General features: G+C 40.5%; 1 protein-coding gene across 2 annotated transcripts; it reads right to left on the bottom strand.

Moving 5' to 3' along the window:
• Nucleotides 1-4,254: 4,254 nt before the first annotated feature.
• Nucleotides 4,255-23,120, bottom strand: LOC130182685 (periostin-like). Of its 2 annotated transcripts, XM_056397775.1 has the most exons (23): nt 22,883-23,120; nt 21,989-22,087; nt 16,982-17,046; nt 16,659-16,816; nt 16,393-16,557; nt 16,145-16,291; nt 15,847-15,988; nt 14,210-14,422; nt 13,970-14,104; nt 13,590-13,738; nt 13,002-13,138; nt 11,818-11,948; nt 11,495-11,625; nt 10,186-10,288; nt 10,030-10,097; nt 9,877-9,922; nt 9,753-9,788; nt 7,967-8,209; nt 7,830-7,868; nt 5,620-5,664; nt 5,285-5,371; nt 5,156-5,191; nt 4,255-4,876 (listed from the first exon to the last, which is right to left on the bottom strand). In XM_056397775.1, exons 1-23 carry the CDS (start codon nt 22,999-23,001, stop codon nt 4,824-4,826), a joined length of 2,547 nt encoding a protein of 848 aa, XP_056253750.1. In that variant the 5' UTR covers nt 23,002-23,120; the 3' UTR covers nt 4,255-4,823. The 2 variants fall into 2 exon arrangements, with proteins under 2 accessions (XP_056253750.1, XP_056253751.1); XM_056397776.1 differs by lacking the exon at nt 5,620-5,664 and having other exon boundaries at nt 22,883-23,119.
• Nucleotides 23,121-27,238: the final 4,118 nt, after the last annotated feature.

The following is a 27,238-nucleotide window of genomic DNA, read 5'->3' as shown; positions in this document are numbered from 1 at the left end:
TCTTTGCATGTGTTACTGTCTGTTGAGTCTCGGAAATCACAGTCATACTTCAACGATGTGAAATTCTCCCAGACAGACAAAAATCTGTTGTCAGTCACAGGGCTGAAAACATGGCAGCACCTGCAGCATCTGTGACTTTTTTTCCAAAGCTACATGTGCCTCTATCTTTCTTCTTCCTGCTGTTTTTGTCTTTAAAGGATTATAGTTATAATTTTTGTTTTCAGCAGCTCATTTGTGATTTGTGTCATTTTTGAACTTCAAGTTACTTCTTCTGTTGCCTCTTGTTGTTCTCAATTGTCTGTCAGTTTCATTTACTTCCCTGCTATTCAGGTATGATGTAGCGACCCTAATTCATAATAAAAAAACTACACAAAAAGAAAGGATGCAGACACTGTAGTTTATTGCTGCACATCTATCTTTTACGACACACAAAATCCAAACACACTGTCTGAGATCAGTGAGAGTGGCACATTTGGAGAGGTTTGATTATGCTTCTCTGTCACAGAACATCGATCATGAAGCAAAATCCTGGATGCCACTTTGCTCTTGTCTCTGCAGAATACCCCGCAAGCTCCATAAATTTCAGCTCCGTAGCTACGGTCAGCTGCTTTTAATTTGGAGTTGGAGGGCAGACAGCAGAGCTGCCTGGCCACGAGTTTGGAGGGGAAGAGTGTAATGAGCCCGTGGGTCAAACCCTGGGAGGGGATGCAATGCAGTTTCAGCATAGTATGTTTTGTCCAAAATTTGTAACACTGTGTGAACATGCAAGACCACAATATAGGTCACTAAGATAACGATGAGGATATTTGTATATTTAATCAAACTCTCTTAAAAACCTAAACATTTAGACTTAATTTTGTTTGCTCAATAAACTAAAGACACAGAAACAAGGTTAAAAATGAAAAAATAAAAGCAACTGTATTAAAGAAAGAAGATATATGTGACATAAATGTGACATATAGACATGTGAACGTGGTGATTAAAAAAAATAAATTAGACCCATCCTTTGACTAATCATTCATATCTGTCATCTTTTAAAAAAAAAATACATTCTTTTCTATTTTCAGAGTGACTGGATCTTCGATAAAAAAAAATTTAACAACGCTTTGAGGTTTTACATTTTTGATATAAAATAAGAGCTGATATTATTGGCTCTAAATCTCACTCTTGCTCATGACGGGATAACATCATATTACATAGCTATTTGTGACGGTCTAACTTACGATCACGCTGGTGACACTTTCTCACAAGGCTTACTGAACTCTGAAGGTGTTCGTGCTGCTCCAGCTTATATGGATGGGGCACACCAGGCCCATGTGTGTCCTATATGCTGCTTATTAGGCTCCTAATTGGTTTCCAGCCTCGGAGACAGAAAGAGCAGCAACAGCAGGGTGAACTGAACAGAGGGAAGCACACCCCCTCTGCTAAGGCAATACAACCCATATGTTTGGTATGGGTTTTTTATGAGGTGGTGAATTGTTCAAATTGTGTTAAATTACAAAACACATTACAGAGGAAAGCAAACTGTGTCGCACGGAGCAGTCAGTATTGTTTGAGTTAACTATTAAATATGGACTGAATTATGCTGAAAAATGTATGTTTGGTCACAGGGACGTGCTGCATCCCCACAGGCTGACAAGTATATGATTATTGATTGCAAACGACATCCACAAACCATTTTTTTTTACAGCGCTGATTTCCATTATTTTTTATGTTTAGTTATTGTTCCCGCTCTCAGTGCAATACTTCTAAAGAAGTCTGTGAGTTCATACTTGGCCAACTGTAATTTCTGGAACAAGATGACATGATCTAAATCACATCCATGATCCTGGATCAAATGCGTCTTTGTGGGATTGATCCACCAGTTTTTTGGGTTTTTTTTCCATTTGTGAGTGAGACAACAGGGTTCTGTCATGCCTACATTTATGGAGAGCCACTGATTTCAGCACTGGATCTGCAGCGGGAGAAGAGGCGAGTCACTGTTCATGTGAGGTTGGTGAGGTGGCGTGAAATATTTAAATATTTCTCTCCGTATTTCAGACGTGAATAGATGAAGAGTAAAAGTGAAATACCATTCATTCTACTCTACACTCTCCATGTCTCACGTTTGTCCAGTTTGACACCTTGTCAGACTTTCAGGCTTCAAGCACGAAGACAGCCAGGTGTTTTTCTGGACTCGTTAGCCCGGTTGGTCCTGGATCACATGATTAACCGAACATTGCTGATTGATTTGCGTTTTGTTAATGTCTGCCAGTACCCTACGCTGAGCTTGTATTTTGTAGATACTCTTTTTTGTGGATGTAATCATTTTCTACCTCGAAAAAGCTGCAGAAACAATTTATAAACTTAGGTAGAAATCCAATTGGATCATGCCAAGACGTCTGGATAAGTTCGAAGTCAAATGTCTGGTCAATGTCTGCCACTGCCTGTGAAATATGACAAAGGGTGAAATCAGCCATAAAAACTCCATCTGAGCAGTTTTATGTGGCCAGTTAAATCACCAACCATGTGAAGTGTGAGGGCATGTTTTTGTTCTATTTTCCTCATCTTTGTTGACATTGAGCTGACAAGACGGGCAAGGCACAGTAAACCTTTGGCACTTGCATCAGTGATGAAGTATTAAAGATAAAAATTTGTCAACCATTACATTGCATTACATATCTTTAGTGTGGCTCAGTGGAGAAAATAACATGGATGGTTTGTCGTTCATATCTATATCATTACTGATTTTATTTTTACCGATACTAAACAACTACCATGACTACAATCAATAATAATAAATGTATTGACAGTAAAAGCATCATTATATTATGTTATATATCACGATAGCAAGGGATGAATTAAGACTGAATTAAGCCAGAATTTAATCCTAGCTATTAACTCCAAATAACTAACCTGCCAAGACAATATCAACATATTCTAAGTAGTTAATAATCTTTGCGTTGACTGTTTCCTGTGCCGCTGCTGTGATCTGCAGTTTTACAAAGAAGTGAAAATATTTCTGACATTTATCAGAAGTTGGGTCCAGTGTCATTGTCAAGAATAATTATCCACATCATTTCAAGCTGTTGGTGCAGGAGTGCAGCGCCATCACAAGTGTGTGTGTGTGTGTGCACGCAGATGAAAAAATGCTTAGACTCTGAGCCTCCATATCCCCGTGCTGCATGAGAACAGCTAATAAGCTAACATTTACTGTCATGTCCTCTTTTCGTCACCTTGTTATCTGCACTTTGTGACGTTTAGCCAGAGGCCCTTGTGCAAACTTCAACTCCCCTCTACCCCTGGATCATTTTAATGATGTTGCGAAAGAGCTACATCAACATAGAGCACTGTTTCATCATCTCTAGTGCTGTCCCATGTTAATGTGCTTATTAGGAGGGAAAAATATATTAAAGGAAAATATGAGTCCAATAGGTGCACAGTTGAGTAATATAACTGGTACAGTAAAAATATTGCATTGTGTAACCATTATGTAATTCCTCAAATCAGGCATGTTTTGTGTACTCTGTTTATGTACTTCACTAATGCAATTCTCACTTCACAGATATGCTTCCCTTTGATCAGACAAATCTGTTCAAACCATATAGCTTTCAAAATCATTTGAACACTTATCAGATGATGTTCATAGGTTCATACGGCAGATGAGCCATGTGAGGTACTCAAGTGGCAGTCAAAAGCCAATGAGAGATTGTATGAAATGTGTAGGTACTCACAAGTGTAAACTGACAAGTGTAAATTGTCAGGACACACGCTTGTGTTGTAAATAAATGTTAATATAGAGAGGGTGTGTTTGTTTAATAGAGAAAATCTGCATCTAAAGAAGGGCAGAATCGAGGCTACAGTGAGTTGCTATCAGAAAGAGACGAGGTGGGGCAGGGCTAGCTGGTTAGCGTGCTAACTTCAGTAGAAGAAAAGGCGTGACAGAGAAAAGAGTTAACATTAGTTTTGCTTTTCACCGCTGGAGACAGCTAATAGTGAGTAAAGGAATAAAGTTTGATGCTGAACTCGTCTACTAGACTGGTAAGTAAACAGCTGCTAATGCTAACGCTGGCTATGTAACACTAGCAAAACTTACATAGCTTCTTTAATGTAGCCACCATATCAATGGCTTTAACCTGGAGAGGAAACATTACTGGAATGAGGATTAGCTAAAAAAAAAAGAAAGGAAATGAGTTTCTGAGATAAGATTAAACACGTTTGGTTTTTTGGAGTAAAAACAGTCACAGAAGCTGTAAAGAATGACTGAAAACTGTATAAAAATTCATGTTTTTTTAATTACCATGTGATAATTTACAGAGGTACAGTACAGCATCTAATGGCAGCAAAACACTGTTTGACACTCTTTCATTTGTCATAGTCATTAAAATGCATCCACTGTACAGAATGCGAGCACCATAAAAAGCATACAAAAATCTTCCCAAGCCAAGTTTTACAAAGCAACATGATTTTTTAAAAAGCAAACTTTTTTAAAAAATCTCTGTGGTAGAATATATCTCACCTTACACACCATCTACCCCGTGGCAAAAAATTCCCCATGCACACTTACATTACTTACATGAAGGGTATTCTAATGTCATTGCACTGCTATTACACATCATGCCTATCACATACAGTATGGTCCAGATGGAATAGTAAACAATCATTTGTATTGATGGTTTGAATGAAGCTAGATTGGTTGGATCTCTCATTGTTGGTCCACAGTTTTTTCAAACCTCCAGCACTCGACCAGGAGCGCTGGAGATGCATTCAGTCTCTGCGGTGAGCCCGAAGGTGTTTTTTTTTTTTGTTTGTTTTTTTTATGTTTTTTTTTATCTCTGCTGGATTCACTCCCTTGGCTTGTGGTGACGCCTGACCAGTCTTGCTCTCCTCACTCCAGCTGTAAAAGAGGAGACAGAGTTAAAGGAGGGAATCAGAGGTGTGAATGAAAACAAAAGACTAAAGAAAACACGTCAAGGAGGAAGGAGGAAGACACGTGTGAAGAATAGGTGGAAGAACTGAAAAGGTAGATAATGGAAAGGAAAGAAAATCATAATAGCGAAAGGAAAATCCAACAATGACAACTGCATATTTTCCAGCAGTGATCATGTGGTTTTTGGCAAGCTCTTTTTGTCTGATCCAACTTCAGTGTTGATGAATCAACTACCTGTTCTCTTACCTGCAACTCTCCTGGTGGCTAAGCCTCTACCTCCCTCTGTGAAATGACGAAGAAGACACAGTCAGTCACATCCATTTGGACCCACACATGCAAGAACAACACAAAATCTTTGCAGTTATGAGTATTCACCTTTAATGATTTTGGTAATTCTCTCTGATTCCGCATCAATCAGATTTGGGTTGCCGTGGATGGTTGTGATTTTAGAAAAGTCTGGGCCTGAGCGTTTGAAACAAAACTGTTAGTTCCAAAATGCAGAACATTTTACACACTGTCACATTGAAAATCATGTATGGAGATACAGTTTTAAAAATGTATCATATTCTCTTTCCCACCTTGAAATAACCACTTAATCTGGCAAATGATGCAAAAAAGATTTGTAACACAAGATTAATTCAAGGAGGAAAGAACACAAACATTTGAAGCAACCTGTTTGGTAATGAAGTGTTCATGTAAGGGCACCCTACCCTCAATGATATAAGGCTCGTTCGCCGTGGTGTATCTGGCTCCACCTTCAGACCGGCAGCGGAGAAGGGTGTTGAAAGTCATGTAACGACTTAGCAACTGTACTGACTGACAGACCAACAGACTGACAGGTACATACACCCCAAAAAAAAAAAACACCTCCTCCGCTCACCTCAAGCACAGATATCCAGTATTTATGAACACACACATACACACACACAAACTGGCACACAAATGCACAGGGCGCAATGTGCAGGTGTGCAGGGAGGGTGTTCAGCTCAACAAAGGAGAGCAAATTCTTTTACTTAGCCCACAGACTAAGCTGCAACACAACAGAGACGCAGCTGTAGGTGAAAGTAGCTTAAAGCTCCCTGCCCATGTACCCACACAAGCCAATGGCATTTTGGAGTTGGGCACCCCAAAATGGCATGTCATAATTTGCACACTGCTCACACATATGCATCACAGCTACAGTGAGTATATGCAGAGTATGGATAATGATGGGATTCCTGCCTGAGAGGCAAGAACATTGACAGAGAGATGAAATCAGGATGGATAAGTGATGAGATGGACAGACATCCAAATCATGGTGCACCATAGGCAGTAGAAGAACATGTACATGCTTTATCTTTCTGCGTGTGCCTAACCACGAGAAGGGCTGTAAAAATCAACCTCCTTCCTCTGTCACATCATTACTGAGCCTATATAAACATCATAAAGCAGAATGAGCTTGTGATGTTTTGACTGGTGGCTGGCCAAAGCTTGTCAGAGTGTAATATACAGACCAAACAAACAGAGTGTTCTCTGTGTAAAACACATCCGACTGACCATTATGACACCAAGTTATTATAGATGACTTGTGATTCTCCCCCAACAGGATGCGACATAACTGCTCCAGCTATTAAACGTTCATCGGCACCATTATCTGGCTCTGGCCTACTTCATGAACCTGACTGTCATGAAAATATAGGCGACATAACATGGAGTGAACTGTGTGTTTGTGTGACACACAAAGTGTTAAAGATGAACAGTTTTTCTGCGGGATGATTTAAAACAGTGGAAGTTACACTCTCATTCTCTGTGTCTTATTGTGCTCTTAACTTGTGAACCATTAGATTTGATTTGGTTGGACCAGTCACGAAATTCAGACTAATGAAGTTCGGTTTCAGTAAATCTGACTTTGTTTATCTTCACAAGCTGCAGCAATTTATTTTTGGTTTTTGTGGGTTGGTAATGCAACTACTGCATATAAGAGGTTTTAAGACATTTTTACTGACTTTAGCAACTAACTAATTATTAAACTTCACTACGGAAAAGTCGAACCACTCTGATGTGTTGTTTTGTCATGTCAGAAATAATGAAGAAGCTATTTTGTTTTGAGCCAGTTCTGAATACTGATCAAGAGTTTCAATAACCGAAAAGACAGACACTCTGGCTGGCACATAGCCAGCTACAGCTGAGCAGGATGTGAACCATCTGGGGGTTTTTTGTTTGTTTTGTTTTGTCTTTGAACCACCAGTGACAAGCCAAATAAGCTAGCCTCAAAGATGTTAAAAATACCTGGAAACCAATTAATACAACCCATCATGATGCTAGTGCTAATTCCTGGGTAACATGGGTAGCATAGCTTAATGTAGATGTAAATTGTAGCTACAAGAGCTATCTCTCATTTTATATTTTCATCACATTTGCCACACTACAAAAAAGCAGGAATTGGTGAGTTATTGTGTTTTGTAATGGTACACAAAATTCAGTCCTTATTTTGTGAGAATCATATGCCAGTTTTAACAAGATACTTAAGCAAGATACATGCTAAGTATTTTGCTAAATTTGCCTTTTGACAAGTGGAAATGAAATCGTGACTCCACTTTTGGCAATAGCAGGATAGAGCGTAACCGAAGCCAGTTTGAATAATGGTTTTGATTAACAAATACATTGATTTACATCCACAAAAATGTTCCTGTGAGGCTAAAATGGTGCCCACCATGAAAACGATGTGTCTGATAACTTAACTGATGATCACCATGGAAACATAATGTGAAATGAAATTCACATTACAGATGATGATGCTCAGTTCACTGGATGCATTTGTTAACAGAGCTGTTAGAAGAAGCATGAAACTACTACTACTACTACTACTACTACTACTACTACTACTTAGATCTAGTCTATCATGCTCCTCATGGCAGGAAACGTGTTCAGAGAAACTGACCTGTAATTCTCTTTCCATCTGCATCAAACTCTCCTTGTCCTGCATTGAATAAAAGGAGTTGTGTCAAAGCCTTTGTCAAGTCAAAATTTCATCATCTAACTTTTCATTTGCACTCAAAATCTGAATGATGACCTTACCCTCGATAACTCTCGTAACCTTGGTAATGATAGGATCCCCCTCGACGACCCTGGTTACTTTTGTGACGGAAGGCTCCCCCGCCCCGATGAACCTGGTTACCTTGGTGATCACCGGCTCCCCCTCAACAACCACCTCAGTGACTCTTGGTTCTGTTTCCATGACCCTTGTTACCTTGATGGATGGCTCCTCCTTGACAGATGATGATCCTTCAATGACTCTGATCACCTTTGTTACTTCAGGGACTGTAGCAGGGAGTAAGGAGAGGGAGAGGTGCCATGGTGAAATTATCCTTAAAACACCCACATAACCTCTGCTATGAGTGAAGGGGCCGGCTGGAGGTACAGTATGTAAAGTCATCAAAGCATGTAGAACAAACGGAGGGGGATATTAGATTGCATCACTGAATACACTCCATGGACCAATGATTGATTGATTGGTTGATTTTGAATCAGTGCATTACAATCTGTTGGACATTTTCATAATTCATACAACATTTACAATTTCTGGTGTTTAAATAATCTTGACTTCTGGATGGAAAATTATACTAAAAGAGAAAATGTGATATGTAAATTTTTTTTCTGAGCAGGATTTGAACCCAGTCAGTAAATTCCCATCTGGGAATCGATATCTCTATAAAATCTTACAAATCCTTTTTTTTTGTATTCAGCTTCAACAGAAACTTCAGCCAGGAACATTCTTTTGCTTCTTTTATATTTTCTGCTCCCGAGTGATTTTTTTCTTTTGTGGGACATTATTTTTATGAGCCATAAAGAGATGAAAGCCGACAGATGTGTGTTTCTATCAGAGGGCTAATCTTTCCCTTGATACGTGGCCTGGCCCCGTAACCGGTAACTACAGCCAGTTTGTCTTTCAAAGTAATTAAGAGATTATGATAAATTTATACTTAAAACTGTGGTGTGCTTTGCTTTGAGAGAATATACTACTACAAAGATATACATGATTCGGGTGATAAACCATTCCACCTATTATCTATCCGTAAAGATAATTGGTGAGACAGACATGTACAGGTTTCATTTCTTTTTAAAGTCCTGTAGTAGTAATTTGCTTTACCATGATGAACCACTCTTCCTCTTCAGGACAGTTAACTCATCAGTCACATTCCAGGAGCCATAATGCAATCTGATATCAGATGGTATCACAACACAGCTTCTGAACTTTTATAACCTCTAGCATTATGCCAAATGTAGTAGTATAAAATAGTCATAATGGATTAATTATTTCCATAAAATTATAGCATAAAATTGCATCCCCTAAAAATGTAATATCCTAGTGATCCAGACCTTCAGCAGCTCTGTAGTCCATGTAATCTGCTTAATCACTTTGAAGAGTCAGACTTAAGCTCTCCTATGTTATCTAATACGTCGAGGCATGCTCCCATCTCTGTGGAAGCGCACTGGATGAAGCCCAACTGAGTGAAGAGCATCCAAGAGTCCTCTGTGGTCTCTGACCCTATTTTCCTTTGACAGCATAATTACCTCATCTCTAAAGGAGCTGATTAAACATGCCAAGAGCTTCAAGTGGACTTAAAAGTAATAGTGAGAGTGGGTAATCAGAGGAACAAAGAAGAGGGAGGATGCCTGAATGGAGCAATGATATGTATGTAATATGCAGGTGGCTGCAGATTGGATTTCACTTCAGAGCAGAGTCTCATTTTTAAGCAAAGGTTAGTTTTAAAGGCAGTCATGCTGTTTTATAATCACCACTGATGATAAATCAATTCTCTGACCAAAACTAATTCAAAACTTTCAATGATAGTGGTCTTACCTGTCTCAACATAATGAGTAGTTGTGATGGTCCTCTCTGTGAAGAAAAAAAAAGAGTTTTAAGTTGTTGCAGATGCAGTAATGTTGGCAAGTCACACAGCGATATTGGCACTGAGGAAACTTACTGATGAAAGTGAGCGGGATCTCGGTGTAAGAAAATCCGGATTCAAACTAAAGAACAAAAAGCATAACAGATTGGAAGGTATGAGGCAAAAGATACTCAAGGTAGAAAATGTGAGCTGTGCATATTCATACATCTGTGTTTTCTCTTTCTCTACCTTTATCTGGATGTACTTAATCAGCTTCCTCAGGAGGACCAGGAGGTCCTGGCGGCCCACAGGGAGATCTGTAAGTAATCAAAACAACATATTATAATGCATCCAGGCACAGAGTGCACATTGCAAGAATATTTGGTAATGTAATGCGGTTTTCACCTGCAGGATAAAGCACATTCTTCACTATGTGGATCACACCATTTGTTGCCATCAGGTCACTGTCTGGAACGTCCACAGAGTTGACGTGAATAGAGTTGTTCACCTGGGAAAAACCGAAAACACACTGAATGCATATATATTTTCAATGGTATCAATAAGGCAGAGTCTTATTTTGAAAGTTATATCAACATCTGCCTTAAAAACTTACTGCACTGAGAAGGTTATTGTCATTTTTATACTCCCCAAGACATTGAAATTTACACTTTTTTGAAATGGTTTGATGTGAGAGATTTTAAGGGCCGATGAAACGTAATAGAAATCCCAGGCAGTGTGCTTCATTGTTGGAAGTGAGATCTGGGAGTCCCATTTCTGATTAATTTCCTGCAATTTAACGGCCTCCACAGATGTGACTGAAGGTGGACATGCTGAGTAAGTAAGGGATAGGTTTCACGTCTCCTCTGCCTCCTCTCTCTCCCTCTCACCCACCCAGTCGAGCCACATCTCTTCCAGTTTTTAAAAACCTAATGACACATTACCACGAATCACTGTTCCTCTTTTTGTCTTAACTGATTGAAGCCTGAGTAATGTGCGTTCTTATCATTAGTGCATTAACCCAAACAAGCTTTCCTGTATCAATTAAGGAAGTCCTGTAGGCCTGATATGAGACCGTGGCTGAACCTGATATCACGATAAGAAACTGAGTGAGGGCAAAATTGAAGTAATGGGTGAAATTATGACAAAATCAACAAGAAGACTGAGATAGAAAAAGAAAGTAAGAGAAAATGGCAGGTGGGAGTGGTGGGTGAATACCAAGAGTGGGTGTTGACGGAAATGACAGGAAGCCAGATTTTATTACTTTTGGTTGTTCTCCAGAGACATCCAGCTTTGAAGTAATGGATTAGTATCGGCTCTTTGATGCTATTGCTTAAATGAGAATGTGGAGAAAAATTGTGTTAAAGTCTCATGATGGAGTCTGGTGAAAAATGGAAATAGAGAAAAGGTGAAAAATATGTGATTATGTCTGGCCTTTTAAAACTTGATTACATTATACAAACATAATCTTAAAGGAAGGATCAACCCTTAGATAATGTCTCATCTGCTTCTTCTTCACATGGCAATTTGATTTAAGTGGGCAGGAATCTAGCTAGTTTGTGGGGTATAATCATGGTTGCACATCTCACTCAGAATGCAACAATGAATTTCATGTCACCATGTGATTATACAGTGACTGTGCAAAATGTAGAAAGAAAGTTTCATTTTGATTCTAAGGACACACATACACACACAAATGATTTCTGATTGTACATACAGATATAACTTGCAAGTTTTTGCCCTGGAGAGTTTTGAGCAGATTGGTAACTCCTCCTTCTAATCCTCCATTGATGAAGACGCCATTACTGAAGTGGTACAGCAGAATGGTTCTCAAAGTGTTCGTATCGCCTGTAAACAACAACACAAGGCAAACGGTTGGCATACAATGATTTACATACTGTGCAGGAGAGCTAGCACATATTTCTCTCGTCATCCCTGAGTTATAGAAGTTTATATCAGCACATACCAGCTTGACAGAATTCCCCAATTTTAAAAGGGAGGTGCATGAAAGGAAGTTTTCATTTTCAGTAAAGCACTTACTTCTGAGCAGAGCTAAGTCCTCTCTAGAGAGGTCATCGAAGGCATTGTCGGTTGGCGCAAAGATGGTGTAGGAGCCTTCCTGCTTCAGCATATCAGTCAGACCTGCAGTCTCCATCAGTGACAGGAAAATCCTACATTTATTCAAATGAAGTAAAAAAAAGAAAGAAAAGGAAAGTCATCAATTCATGCAATATACATACAGCACTGTAGGAGTGATATGAAGCCAAAACCTCAGCTTGAAATCTTATACTTTTTGGTTCATGGAAACAATGTTGATGCTGATGTTGGGTTAGGGTTAGGGTTAGAGTTAGGTTAGGATTGCAAAGTGATGAGAACAGATTTCATGTCACATTTGGATCAAAAACTGGTCATGTGTTGCTCATTTTAGACAGGAGGATTATTGTTTTGGCAACATGATGAGGAGTTGATTTTGGGATTTGTGTGAGATTTGTGTGCTTGTGTGGTCCCACTTGTTCATACATCTGCTTCCTCTGTTATTCATCATCAGCCTGTACTGGTGCCAGTATTTGTCACAGAGCCAGAAAATATCAAATTTGTATGGTAAGGCATTGCCACTAATGTTTGGTCATTGTATTGTGAAGACGGTAATGTTCTCCTTACGCTATAACTTAATTTGTGAGCACAATGTGGAAAATTATTTAATAATCTCCAGTAAGATAATGATGCAAAAACAAAGTATTAAATCACCTTAAAGTGAGATTATGCAACTTTTACCCAATAGCAGCTACTGTGGCTAGAAGTGGCTACTACAGGATAATGGCACACTGAATTTCCCTTCATTACCCAAGATTCTCTTTGTCATTTGCTTTAAAGACACCAATCATCATCTCACTGTGAGTAACATCGAAATGTCAGTAAACCAACTCAGTAATGTCAGATACAAAGCAACGGCTAATGTCTGGTAACATTAGCTAACATGAGCTACTGGTCATACCAGACCAACTACAGCTGTAGCTGCAAAATGCCTGAGTGTGTTGGATTGATTAACATTGTGTTTTAGTTCTTATGAGTTTGACAATTGTAAGAGGAAGATGCTGTTATTTATTTCAGTTTCAAAGTCAGGAAAGCAAGTAAATTAAAAACAACAAATAAAAAATTATTAACAACTTTCTGAATAATAATTAATATTAAAAAAAATACATAAAATAAGATGCAGTTCTTACTTGAACCGTCCGTCAGCAATTAGGAGCTCATACATAGTTTTCTCAGCTGGTTTGATGAGGGACCTCATAAGATGGAGGGCCCCATTGCTTCCCTCCTTAGTGCCGCGCACCATACATGCGTTTTCTATGCACACAGCCTAACAAAAAATTCAGAGAATAGAGTTAGAGATCTAAAAGTCACTGTACAAATCTGGTAAGTATTTGGCTATAGGGGAGAGGTGCTGTCACACTGTCCTGTTTGCAATCAATCAATGCAATACATTTCTGAGAGGAAATTAAACCCAGCTGACTCCAATGTCTGAACCACCAGAGCAGAAACACACTTCAATCGCCAAGAGCTGGGCTAATTGGCTATTTTATTGTTATTTGTTTATAGTTGAAAGACAGCAAAATCATGTTAACACTTAGTAAGGGGCCCGGTAATGGCTTTCAGACCTCAAATATGGTAGCCAACTCTCCAATATCTTTCCATCACCTCTTATTTACCTTTTTTTCCCTCTGTTCTTTATTGAGTGTGTTCAACGCTCTGATGTAACTAACACACACACACACACACACACACACACATATACACAGAAGAGTTCTCACAGTGCGGTAAATGAAGACTCTGAGCAGTTTGCCAGCCAGTGTTTCCAGGAGCTGTCCATTGTAGAGCTCACTCAGTGTAACTTTCAGCTTCAAGATGTGGTTTTCCAAAATGATTCTCAGCAGGTTCTGGTCTGTTGACATCACCTCATCTGACAAACGCAGAGACAAGGTACAGATTTAACACGACACGTGTAATATGAGATGTCACTTCTGATGAATTATCTCATTATTTCCCCCATGTGCTCCTTAAAACGTGTCAAAAGTAGTGGAAATGTACGGAATAACTTCTTATATTTCTGAAGGACAAAATGTGACTTTTCTGTAGCTTATAAACTGTGTCACTTTGCTGTCCATAAAAACTTGTTTGGAGATCAACTCACTGGTGAAGGCAGTGTTGACAGGAGCAAGAAGTGTGTACTCTGTCTGTGGGCCCAGGGCAGCAGCTAAGCCCAGTTCAGACACCATGTCATTGAAGGTGCTCTGGGAGTCTCCCATCAGCTCCATCACTTCCTTGGCTGATATGAATAACACAAACATGACACATTGGTGAACACAGAAAAAAATGACATCTCAGTATTTGCCAAGGGCGAATTTGGAATGTAATTCACAATGTGTTTTACCTGCGTCGGGGACGAGCACCTGGTCGATGAGGTGGACGACGCCATTGGTGGCGACGATGTCCTTCTTCAACACCATCTTGATGCCGTTGACTGTCAGGCTGTCACCATCACAGCCGATCTCTATAGTGCTGCCCTCTGCTGTCTCATACACTGATCCTGCCATGATTGCTTCTGAACAATGGACACTGGTCAGCAGATGGTAGTTCACCAGGGCTGATTGGATAAAGACAGCAAAGTCGGTGGAAGAGTGTGAGAGACAGAGTTTTAGAATTAAAAAGAGTAGCTGATCAGATTGCACACTTTTATAAACTTTGAGGGTTGCCTGTAGTTATTTTTGTAATCTGGCTACGCACTCCAAGGTTTACATTTGTGCTCATTATTCAACACACATGCACACGGACATGTGGAAATATTTTGGCAATCCTGTCAACATTTGGATATGGGATTACACCTCCGACTGAGTCCAACTGTCAAACTGAGCAAGCAAAACTGGCCTGCAAAAGCACTCCAGTTACAACATGGAGAACCCTTCCAAACCCACAAAAATTCAAATGCAATCAGTGTCGCGCTGCAGGCCAAATTACTCTGTGGCCCAAACCTTCCCTTGTAGGAACAAGGCACAAGGCTCCATACCATCTTTACTTTGGTGGCTATTCTACCACGGTTGGTCAGCAAAGCCTGTTTGCCAAACGTCTGAGAATGTATCTGAGGTTATCTTGTGGTCCCACAGGCGGCCGCTCACTGAGGACACCGCAAACTGATTTCATGTTAATAGACATTCCTGGCTGGCCATTGACTCAGCAAATAAGCAGATAATCTGCCACTCTGGAGACATGAGCTTTCTGCTTACATTGTATGGTATGTGGACTTGAGTGGGTGTCTACCTCTTTATTCCTGAGAATGGCATGTAAGAGAGGTATGTGATACGAAAGGAATTTACAGTATGGGTTTGAAAGATGATTTCAAGGTTTTAAGTTCACCACATTCACCCGTAGTGGCTCTGCGAGGCTGTAGTTAGACACAATGGTGCTTTGAGTTGAATGCAAATGTAAGCATACGAACATGTTAACAATGACAATGCTAACATGTTGATGGTATGATGTCTACCATGCTCACCAGTTCATCCAGGAAGGGGCATGAATGCCTGCAACAAATCTTTGTGGCAATCCATCCAATACTTGTTGAAACATTTTACTAAAAACCAAAAGTGTCAATCTAACATTGGTGTTAAGACTAAAGTCATGAGCCCCTAGAAACACATTAGGCTACATCATCTGGGAACCACAAATGTCTGCACAAAGGTTTAGACCAATCCATTCTATTTCACTAGATAAAAACTTTGATTCTCTGGTGGTACAAGACGAGGCAGGGGTTCAGCAAAGTTGGCTGGATTCATACTCTGGGGACCATGAATCTCTGAACAAAATTCCATGGCAATCAATCCAACAGTTGTTGAGATATTTCAGTCTGGACCAAAGTGCTGGACTGACCTTCCAACTGACTGACATTGCCATCCCTTGAACAGCCAGCATTGCTAAAAATATTCAAATGCTCTTAACCTTTTCACGCCAAATCAACCAAAGGAATGGTATGCTAGTAGCTTATAACATCATTAGTGTATCTCATGTCCAATATACCTGCAATGATAGCCTTGTCCTTCATGATACGCTCCAGGTAGCCTGGGTTCAACTTGTCAAAGGCTTCATTGGTGGGAGCAAACAGAGTGAAGTGGCCAGGCTGGTCCAGCTTGTCCATCATACCAGAAGCCAACGCCGCAGTCTGGGAAACAAGACAGGACAGTGTGTCTCACATAATTGGAGCAAACCTTTTACTTCTGATATTATTTTTTGACCCTTTACACTCCAGTTCCATTAGTCAAATGTGCTGTTGGCTTTGAAACCCGGTGTGTTTTGAGTGCTGTGCATTTTTATTTACATTGAAGGTGGAGAGTTCGTCGTTGACATCCAAGATTTCCTTGATGGTGTTGCCCACAGAGCTGATGACCCTATCAACCACATGCACCACTCCGTTTGTGGCCACCTGGTTACCATGGATGATCCTGGCACAGTTCACTGTCACAACCTTCACAGAGAAGAGCATTTCATAATAAGCCAAAATAATCAATGGGGTTAGAAGTCATTACAGACAGTTACATGCATGTTTTACACTGTGGATAAACTGACCCCATTTGGGTAGTGGTTGATGTAGAGCCCAAGGTCATTGTACATGGAAGTTTCAGTCATGCCGTTCCTCATGTCTTTGGTGAGAATACGGCGGTTCACCATGTGAAAGTGAAGAGAGTTGTACAGCTCGATGTTCACGTTGTTCTCCAGTGCAGACCGTATAGTCTGGGGGAAAGCACAACTTTAGTTAAAGGGAACTAACTGTGTGAGTGTGTGTATTTATTTATGTTCCTCTAGAAATGTTTGAATCCTCCCATTCTACTCACAGGGTCAAGCGCATCCCAGGCGTCGTTGCTGGGTGCAAACATGGTGAAGGAGCCTTTCCCTTCAATTTCCTCTCTCAGCTTGGACATGTCTGCATATTGCTGTGTGGTCGTAGCCTTTACAAGCCCCAGTGTACCATACACGTGGTCAATGGGAGCCACTAGAAGGGGAAGCAGAGGGATTGTTCATGGTCAGAAAAGTGGCTAGTGTAGAGGAACAATCAACTGAAAATTTTGACTTGACTTTGAATTAACTTGTATGTGGGACAGTTGCTACTGAAATAATATTATTGGAAAACATTGGGCCTGTGGTTTGAGCCACCTACCTGCAGGGCATCCTACCATGCCCTCCAGCTGCATGTATCCCGGACAGCACTCATATATGACTTCGCTGCCAAAAAAACAAACAAACAAAAACCCAAAAAAACATACATATTAGACCTGTGAGTAACTCAGTCAATTAGCTGATCATGAAAAACATTGATTCATTTTATCCAGGGACAAAATGTAAGAAAGAATGACTTCTACAGCCCGAGAGCAGTACAGGTCATTATAATGATCCACTGTTTTTGCAACAGCAAAAAGAAAAACAAAAGAGAGCAAGATGTAATATAAATGTAATGCATGTTGAGAAACAAAGAACTAAACAGAACTGACAGCTGAGAGGAAAAAAAGAAAAAACCTCTGGGGCTGTGATGGAGAGAATGACGAGGGCTTGGATTGAGAGACATGTGAAACGGGAGAGCAAGGCTGAACAAGGAGCAGGTCTTACTCACCAAAATACAAATCCATACTTGGGCAAAGTACATTTGAAAGCTAGAGCAGAAGAAGTGAGGGTGTAAGAAAACATCCAAAAAGGCAAGTAAGTCAGGGAGAATAATAATAAAAAAAAAAGACAAGAAAAACACCATCAATATGAAAGTGGTTCATAAACTGGCAGAGGGCGCACAAGTCCCAGCAGGCCAATCACAGAAAGAAAGAATGACTAGCTCAAGACACTTGCCTCAAGTGAACCAGCCAACATCATTTCCAATATCTCATGCGCCAGCAATAAACCCAGCAAACAAAAAGAAAAATGTATGTAATTCATGTAGCAGCAACAGGATCAAAACAAACCCCTGAGAAGGGAAGAAGAATATTCATAACACTGACAAGCTGTGCATTACCAATATCAAACAAACTAAGAGATCAGGGAGCAAGCCTCTAGCTCCACAGCTCCAAATGATTTTATGCGCTCTTCAAAATTATTGTTGAATAAAATATGTGAAGACGTACTTCTGTGGGCTGTCACATTAGTAGAGCTTAACAGCACAGTTACATAGTCTATAAATTTTATGGAAACTCGCAGCCATCACATTTCTGAGATAAGCTGGGATTTACAGTATAAACTTTATATTCATCTAGATACTGTAAGTATGTCAATATGAAAACCAGACAGGGGCGTCTGCTGCCCTCCTGCACTTTCTCTTGGCCATTAATCTAATTCCCAAGAAACTTTCCAAGAAAAACAACATCTTAATATACAGTCGACATCTTGTATCCATTTAAAAGATTTGGATTTCGAGGCTGGAAGGAGCAGCTTATATGAAAATTAGTAAAAACAGAGCTCAAAGGAGTAGAAACATCCTGGCAGGAAGCTGAGAGGACCTGCTAACACTAAGCACACCAAGGGAGCTGCACAGTCGACCCTCGTCAATCAGCCATAAGCTTTACAGGAAACTGAGTTTCACTGTGCTGCTGTGTTGTGAATGACAGGTTAGGATGTGAGAGGACTGACACTGTGAACCACAAGTCAATATTCCATAAAATTTAGGTTAAATTGAGGAATAAATTATGTTTTTAAAACAGCTCCTCATTGAAATATAACTATAAGCAGACATTTGTTTGGGACGTGTCCCAAGTTAACACACATCTTCCAAGATGCAAAAGAAAAAACAGCAGTGAGTCAATATTGGCCACTCAACAATGATCCACCAGAGAGAGAGCCTGAATGCTGGAATAAATTTAATTGGGGTTTGACCTGAAGCCCTTCATAGGTTCCAGTTGGAGCTTTCAGTGGGTTTCCTAAAGAGGTTTGCTCAGAGAGGTGTGCACGGAGCCTATTACACATCGCCTGCATTCGGGGCTAGAGTTTTAAGGTTTCCTGCTTTCTTATTTCCCATGGAAATACTGCGTTTCTATATGAACTCTGTGTTTCTTTCTCTGCAGAATTCACCTCCAAAGCAAATAACTGTTTCCTTTCCTTTCAGAAATGAACAGTAGTGACATGTTATGCAAACGCAAAACACTCCCTTCAAAGCATACAGCGCACACACACACACATTAAAGAAGAAAAAAGAAAGAAATCACTCACTTTCTCCCATCAACTCCCTAAAATGACTCACATATTTTGGCAAACCTCTCTAATCCACTCGAACCAGTGTTTGTGTGTTTATGGAAAAATGTGTGGCGATACTAAATATTGTGACTTTGCCATGTTGCTTATAGAACAATCATTCTATGTGTTGACACTAATTGATATAATGTAAAACACATAAATATCCGTGCACAGCTGGCTGTCAGGAAGGCATGAAGTCATTGCTCTCCCAGCTGCAGCTCTGACAGGGTAATGGATGCAGTATAGACCAGAGACAGAGCTGGCCAATGCGCTGCAACCAGGGGCCTCTGGCAGTGTCACCGCATGAACCAGCTCAATGTGGCTTCCAGATGAGCAGATGTGCAAACACAGGGCATGAGTGCACAAAAACAAATACCGCACACTTGTCTGGCATCAGATTAAAAAAAATGACTGTTTTCCTGTTATGTAACCAACAAGCATGAGTCTCTCTTGTGTCCTCATCAAGTGGCCAATGGCTTCCTGAACACTGTGCCAACATTTTTTCTATTTTATACACGACTACCGACACAGACGACGCCATGCTGGGGCTTTAACACTCATCAGACCATTCTTATGGTGTTATTATTGGAAGCCAGATTATAAGCTTGCTCCTGCTGATCGCTGCATGTTATGTCCGTCACCTACAGCACATCACAACATGCAGGGAAATTGCTTCCACCTGAACCTCCAGCAGCTCACTTCAAGAGCTCTTTATGGAAATTAAGGCATTAACAAATCCCCACGGTGTCATTTAACTCCTAATGGGGAGATAATTAGACGAACAGTGCAGGTTGAATACACATCCGCATAATTTATCCTCTGTTAAACTAGTGGTTTCTAAGAGATCGGGTCCAGGTATTACTTCAAAAATGCTGCACTCTCAGAGCTTGTTGAAACACCAGCTTGTTCATACACCACAGCGCAGCGACCAAACAGCCGCGCTGTAGACTCCAACACCCTTCCCTAATCTCTCATCAACACCAAATCCAGCGCAGACATAACCACAGCTGGGTGGATTTCCTCCACCGCTGCCGAACAACGTCCCCACTGTGACCACGGGCGGAGGGGAAGCGAGACACTTTTCTGGCTTTTGCATGTGGCTTTTGTTTTGTTCTTTCACTCAGTTTAATGTGGCTCATATTTAGCGGAGTCTTTGTGTCCCTGTGCAAAATGCAAATTTGAATACACAGAGTATATTTGATTCATTCATGTACATGCATGCTAAGGCCGAAAAAGTGAAGTGTAGATGTATGTAGAATATTTGTTTTCTTTAGAATCAGTTTATGAAGGCAGACCATTTTTTTTGTCTTTATTTCTATCACAACTTAATAAACTTCCTTAAACGTGTTTAATATGCCTTAGACTTTTTTTTAGCGTACCTAAGCAACTCAAGAAACAAAAACAATTAAATGTGTTTGGTATCCAGTGCAGAAACCCTCATTAAACTCCTTCTGTGTACCCTCATATTATGTTCTTTTATCGTAAATTGCTGGGTGGCTCCATGTAGTATTATCTTGGTGTGGTCTATCACTGTACCGTGCACTGCACTGAGTCACTCTTTTATCCATTCTCCCTCACAGCTCCTCATTTTCACGCTAATCCTGACACAGCGGCAGGTGTTACAGCTGATTGCATGACAAAGCAAAGGTGTGTGTCTGCATGTGTCTTCTTGTATGTGCATGTGTGTGTGTGTGTGTGTGTGTGTGTGTGTGTGTGTATGATTGAGAGGATGTGAGTAAAGGGCATGCTTTTTTCTTTTTCCTATCTCCCGCTACACTTTAGTCACCTACGATGCAGAACAGCTCCAGCCGAGCCTTACACTCCATCAACACGACGGCAGCTGGACCTACTCTTCCCTAACATCTACTCTTCTGCACATCATATCACGTAATCAAGAAAATATTAGACTGACAGAAATTGTCCTGCGGAAACCCAAAAATCTAAAACCATTCACCTAGTTCACACTTCACTCTTTAGCTGCAAATTCACATTTTTTTGGCTTGTTAAGATCTTGAAATTCAGCATGTTTACACCAGCATAACCTCATTTTTATGGTTGTTCATCAGGGAGTTCTGAAACAGCTAACAGCCCCTCACTGTGAGACACAAAACTCCACTTAAACTGCTGCTATCAAATTTATCTTAGCAGGAGCTTCTTACATCTCACTCATAGATGGACAGTTTGGCTAAAAATAAAAAAATAAAAAATCTGTGTGAGACTCACATACACACAGACACAGCATATCAAGTACCAGCCACCCCTGCCAAGACCCCAAATCTGGTGAAACCGGAGCTGCAGTATATTCTCAGTTTCCCTCAGCCGCACACGTACACTACTGTTTTTTTTTCTTAGCACCTGAAACGTGTCAAAGGGGAAGTGAGGCATCAATCACTGTTCAGCAGAGTTTGCAACATATGCAGGCCCACAATAGAAAGTGCACCAACCCGCAGGTTACACAGCATGCTCAGACTTGTAAGGGGGGGGGGGGGGGGGGGGGGAGAGATTCTGTGTGTAAGAGAATAAGAGTGAAATCTACTCATAAAGGGAAAAACATATGAAGGGATATTGAATGGTCCTGTCTCTTTAAAATGTAAATATTCAATCGGCATCATCGTGAAATCTGTAGCTTTTTTTTTTTTTGTGACGGTTCAGAGAGGAAAGTGAGAACAGCTGCATGTTCAGACAGCTGAGACAAACAGAGCCCGAGGGTCTGCACAGCTGGGGTCAGACAGAGCTGACCTCTGCTGTTTGAACCAGAATAAAAAAAAAAAGTGACCACTTAACAGATGAGAGGTGAAATCCATCCACATGTGCAGAAAATTTGAGTACTTAATGTTTATCTGACTGATTAGAGAATTCAGAGTTACTAATGTGTGTGATGTGTGTGGAAGCAGGGAGTGGTTTTGATGCAAATGAAATAAAAACATATAATTTGATCCATTCGTGTCAGACTTACGCCTTCTTGCCACAGATGGTGCCTTTGTACCAGTTCCTACATGTGCTGAAGTACTTCTTCTTGGTCCCAGCGACCTGCTGCAGAGTGCACATGTTCGGGCTGCGAGAGGAGGGATGTGGGAGGACAAAGACAGTGGGAGGAGAGAGAGACAGGTAAGGTGAAGAGGAAAGGACGAGGAGATGAGAGGAGAGGAGGGTGTAAGTTAGAGAAAGGGTGTGAAACAGGGATGGGTGCATGCAGGTAAAGAAAGAAAATGTCATTCATACACTCTAAGGCTTATGTACCATGTTTCTTAACAATGAATACTTTCATTTGCTTTGAAGAACCAATCATTTGAAGAATAAATCTTTCACCCTTAGTTTGTCGAATCATAAAAAGTAAAAAAAAAAAAAAGAAAAAAGAAAAAAGATAACTTTCTCAAACATGGATGAACAAATCAAATTCAGAATCAAACAATTCAAACTGTAAATTGAGCAGATATATTTATGTAGAAGAGAGAATGAACGTGAGAGGCAATATTGAATTTTCCGTCATGGCTTGAATCAATATTTTCATCAATGTGGCTGACCTGTTTCTCAAATCATCATCTAGCACTCTATGCAGCACAAACAAGAAAATACGACATGCATTGCACTTCACGTACGTCAGCTTGTTACTAATCATGCAATTTATGCTCTTAGATCTGCTGACAAATGCAAAACACAAAATGGTCAGGATTGTTAATATCACCAGTTATCTGCTCAAAATTAAAAGTAAAAAAAAACAAAACAGAAAAAGCCAATAACTGTCACACTATTCTTTACATTTGTCATGTGACATCTCTCTCTCTCTCCCCTCTCAATGATTCCTTTCTCTCTACTTCTCCCCTTTGTCTCCCATGTCCCATCTCCTTACCCTTTACCCCTGGCCCGAATGCGACTGTGGGTCACTATCTTGTCATAAGCTGAAGAATCCACGCTCCCTAGGCAGCAGAGTGCCACCAGCACTAAGGTCACCACTAGCAGCTGATGCATCCTGGGGAGTTATGAGTCCTCTGTAACTGCAAAGGGCACAAACACACACTCCGCTTGCCTTTTAAACACAGTCACGCACACACACACAACTATGGCCCCCCCCCACAAAAAATACACAGGAGATGTGGGAGTGCATGTTGAGAGAGGGAGCTTTTATACCAACAGGTCTCCCTCTCTCTCTCTCTCTCTCTCTCTCTCTAACACACACCCGTCCCCACCCACTTTTTTTTTTTTTTACTCCCTCACTGTCTTTTCCATACCATTACGTGCTGCTCTCACCCTCACACACCCTTCTCTTTAGTCAGAATCCTCCCTCCAGCCCTGACTCAAGCACAAGCTCATTGTCTCCCCCTCCCTCACGTTGTTTCACATGATTTTCTTGCGGATTTCTTTACCACCATCACATCCCAGAGCACCAAGGACACCCTGTAACTCAAACTTTACCTTGCTCTGCACTCTGTAGTGACACTTTGTCATCCAACTGAGGATTGTCCTGTGAAAGTAGATCAGACTGCAATGTAACACTGAGGTTTTTGACTCATGTATTTTTAGATTGATGGAGGATTTCAAGAGGGGAACACACTTGGAGTCCCATCACAGCTCAAAAAGGAACATGTAAGTACACATAAAGGAATACTGAGTCACTCTATTTCACCTAAGCACACACACACACACACACACACACACACACACACACACACACACAGGCAGCAGGCATAACTCTAATATGTATCCTTGGGACATTAGGCAGAAAAGAAATATGTAAATAAAATAGATTTAGATGTTTTTAATGTACCAGAAAATGAGGCTGTAAATCAAACCCAAAGACCCATGGTGATGGATCTGTGCAGATGATAGTTTTACACTTTGTTTGACAGAAGCCTGACTGTAGTTTGTTTTTTATATATTCCATCCCCTGGGATACCACTCTCCTCCTCATTACTCTTATGATGTGGATTCATCATTTCCACCAGCCTTTCCTCCCCTGAACTCCCGTTTGTGCTGCAGCTCCTCTTTTCCCCCTTCATCCTCCCTGCTGTCATGTTCATCGCTCAACAGCTCAACTTCCTTCCCCGTGTCCCAACTTTTCCCCTTCGGCTGTCTTCGTCTCCGGGGTTGAAGCCAGATCTGATACAGCTTCAAAGGAAAAATTCATCATGGAACAGGCTCAGCGGACGTCGTCATGTACGGTCTTGACTTGTGAACATGTCCAGGTATACTTCTAAACTGGAGACACACAGTTGAGGGCTCTTGGTGATGTCAGTTCCTTGAATTAAGAATGAAATCTTTCAGTTTACTCCACAAATGTGACCACGGACAGCACAGCCAGGTACAGGTGAATGTTTGGGACAGTGAAGCATAGATCAGGGAGATTTTATTGGTCATAAATAATAAATAAATAGTTTGCAATCAGCAGAATATCAACATGTTTTGTTCTTTGAATGACTGATTAAAAAAATCACATTTAATAACCAACAGTACATCACAGTTTAACTCACTTTTTATGAACTCGTACGACCTTTCTGATTCCAGGGAGATCAGCAGCGTACAAGAGTCTGAGCTTTCTCTGACACGGCCTCCTCCCTCTGGAGACAGCTTCCTGTCTATGATGCTATCTTAGCACTGGAAAAGAAAAAAAAAGTAATCTTTACTGAGAACACACATACAGTATTCAACCCAGTCTGCAATTTACGGCAATTTAAACTTTACCAGCTATTGATTTCCTTTTTTGTTCCCTCCCCTGCCCCAGGCTCCTCTAAAATCCCCACACACGAACAATACTGTACGTGCGTGCACGCACACACACCCAAAATAGACACATAGACACCTACAGTACATAACGGAGTATCACTTTGATCACATTTAACCGTAAATGATGTGCCTCTCTTTCATTTACTAATGTTACATCATCTTTCCATCCTCTTAGTCAAACCTTTAAGAGACGTTCAAACCCTGTTGAGCCTTGTATATCACTATGTTGCTGGCTGCAGGACTGCACCACAGTCCTCTCCCTAACTTGCAGGTGGGTATCTTGGATAATGGCAGAGAGGAAGGAGAACTGAAGCAGAATCCATCCTATAATGACATCTCCCCCTAGTGGAAAGGACTTGTCAGTACAGTCACTTGGAAAATTAGAATCACCGTCTCTTGGTTGTGCACCTCTGGCAAGCAGTCAAGCTGCAGCTTACATCCATGTGTGTCCAGACTCATATGATATACAGTGAGGTCCAAAAGTCTCAGACCACTTTCCTGAATGGAGTAGTGGTCTCAGACTTTTCCTTTGAAGGAATTTTATGCAGTGGAGACTTTGAAGTTAAGGCTTTGAAGAGTACGTAGTGAAGACTTTGAAGGAAATTCATCAAAAAATATTAAGTATATATTTTTGGATTTGTGACATGGGGATGTATGTATACATAAAATTGATTTGACTTGACTTTGTTAAGCTTTGCTCTTCCTGTCCTGCTGTATGATCACTCTGTTAGTGTGTAAGTTCATTGAGAGAAACATGCTTGGCCAGTAGAGCTCTGATTCAGATCAGAACACAAAGCTGTAGCCATGACAGTCGACAGTGTTGCTGCAAAGAAGCTACAAACTCTGAAACACGGATGCTGCACACACATCTTCAACCCGGTAGCACAGTAGATCTATATAGTCACCATGGCTTCAAGATTAGTGTCAAATATGGTCACAATCTCCCAACTGTTCTTGTGTGTCACAGCGCTGAATAATGACTTGAAAAGTAGTTTTGCAGAACATTATGGTGTTGCAGGGAAGTTGACCTTTGACCTTTGTGGCGTCCTGGCTCAAGTGGCCACAACAAAAGGCAGACACACCACGGTTAACAAGAATACTTTTAGTAAACTGAAATTAAAACTAAATTAAAGCACCAAATTAAATAATGTGTTGCGCGTGTGGTAATGCGCAGAACAAAACCAAAAGAGTAAACTAAGGCAACATCACAAAGGCCAAGATGTGTTGTGTCTGTGGAGATGAGCAGAGAGAGAGCAGTTAGTCTGCAGCCATGACTTCTGTACCCTGGAACACGCTGGGGACCACAGGTGTTCCAGATCCACCAATCAGCCACCTGACAGAGACAGATCAGTACGGGACAATCAAACCCCAAGAGGACCCCAGGGGTCGTCACACATTTTCGATATGAAATTGTCATCACTTCATCATTTTATCCTTTTAGAGATTTGTGTGAAATTTTATGATAATTAGCATATGAATTATTGGTGTTCACAAGCATTAGACAGATGTGAGGCTGTATAACAGCAATGCATCTACATACTTTTGTGCATTCTGTGTGTATGTGTGTGCAACATTCTCCATGTTCTGTCCTTTAATATACTAAATCTGTTTGGAATTGTGAAGCTTGTGCGTCGACCCTCAGCTTTTAGAAAACCTGACTCATGTTTGGAAAAAAAGTATATGATTGCATCAACTCTGTGAGTGTGTCTGTTTGTGTTAGTTCATTTATTTACTGCAGCTGGTTACTGTTGCTGCTGGAGCCTTGAACACAAGTTATTCACTTATTTTGCCCTTTGCTTACGAACAAAAATGACACGCTTCGTTCTGGATCAAAGAGTCCACTGCCCACACGGCGTAAAAGCTCCTAAAGGCCATGACAAGTTGTACGAAAAAGCAGATGTGCTAAACAATCTATCTAATTAATTAAATAGGTATAAAATATAGACTCCAGCGTGCAAAGTTCTTCTTTTTTCTACATTTTGAATTACACAGGTGATATTTGACGGGACCTTTGACAGGGTAAGAATAACAAAGAGAATAACAAAGGTATTGAGAAGACAATACGTTCATATGAGCTGATCTTGATCATGAATTCATGAATCTCGTTTGATCCTTTTTATTTAAATTAAATAATACATTTTGATCCATCACATGTGCGCTGAATTTAAATGTTTTTGTATGTTAGAGACAATCCAGATCTTTTTACCTCGCTCACATTGAACTGATGATAACTGAAAGTCACACATCTGTGTTTTGAACTATTACTGTATGTAGAATTACATAATACATAATACATAATACATACATAATAAAACATTGTAACATTTAAAATATGAGTGTGAGCATATTGAAGTTTAAGCACTTTATATTCATGTGTGTCTGCATCTGTGACAGCCTGGATCAGTGCTGCTGGAAGATCCCTCACAACCTCAGAAGCATTTCAGCACAGCCGTTTGATCACACATGGAGCAGTTTCATCATCTGC

Source organism: Seriola aureovittata, chromosome 15 (assembly GCF_021018895.1).
Source record: "Seriola aureovittata isolate HTS-2021-v1 ecotype China chromosome 15, ASM2101889v1, whole genome shotgun sequence".
Classification (NCBI taxonomy): domain Eukaryota; kingdom Metazoa; phylum Chordata; class Actinopteri; order Carangiformes; family Carangidae; genus Seriola; species Seriola aureovittata.
This window is presented reverse-complemented; position numbering and strand designations above follow the sequence as displayed.

Bases quoted from the DNA above. Each gene is read 5' to 3' on its own strand.
- LOC130182685 (XM_056397775.1), bottom strand. From the start codon at position 23,001: ATGCATCAGCTGCTAGTGGTGACCTTAGTGCTGGTGGCACTCTGCTGC. The intron at 16,817-16,981 runs GTAGGTGGCTCA...TTCCCCTTCTAG, and splicing joins CATGGTAGGATGCCCTGCAG to TGGCTCCCATTGACCACGTG. The intron at 16,558-16,658 runs GTGAGTAGAATG...GCTTTCCCCCAG, and splicing joins CCTGGGATGCGCTTGACCCT to ACTATACGGTCTGCACTGGA.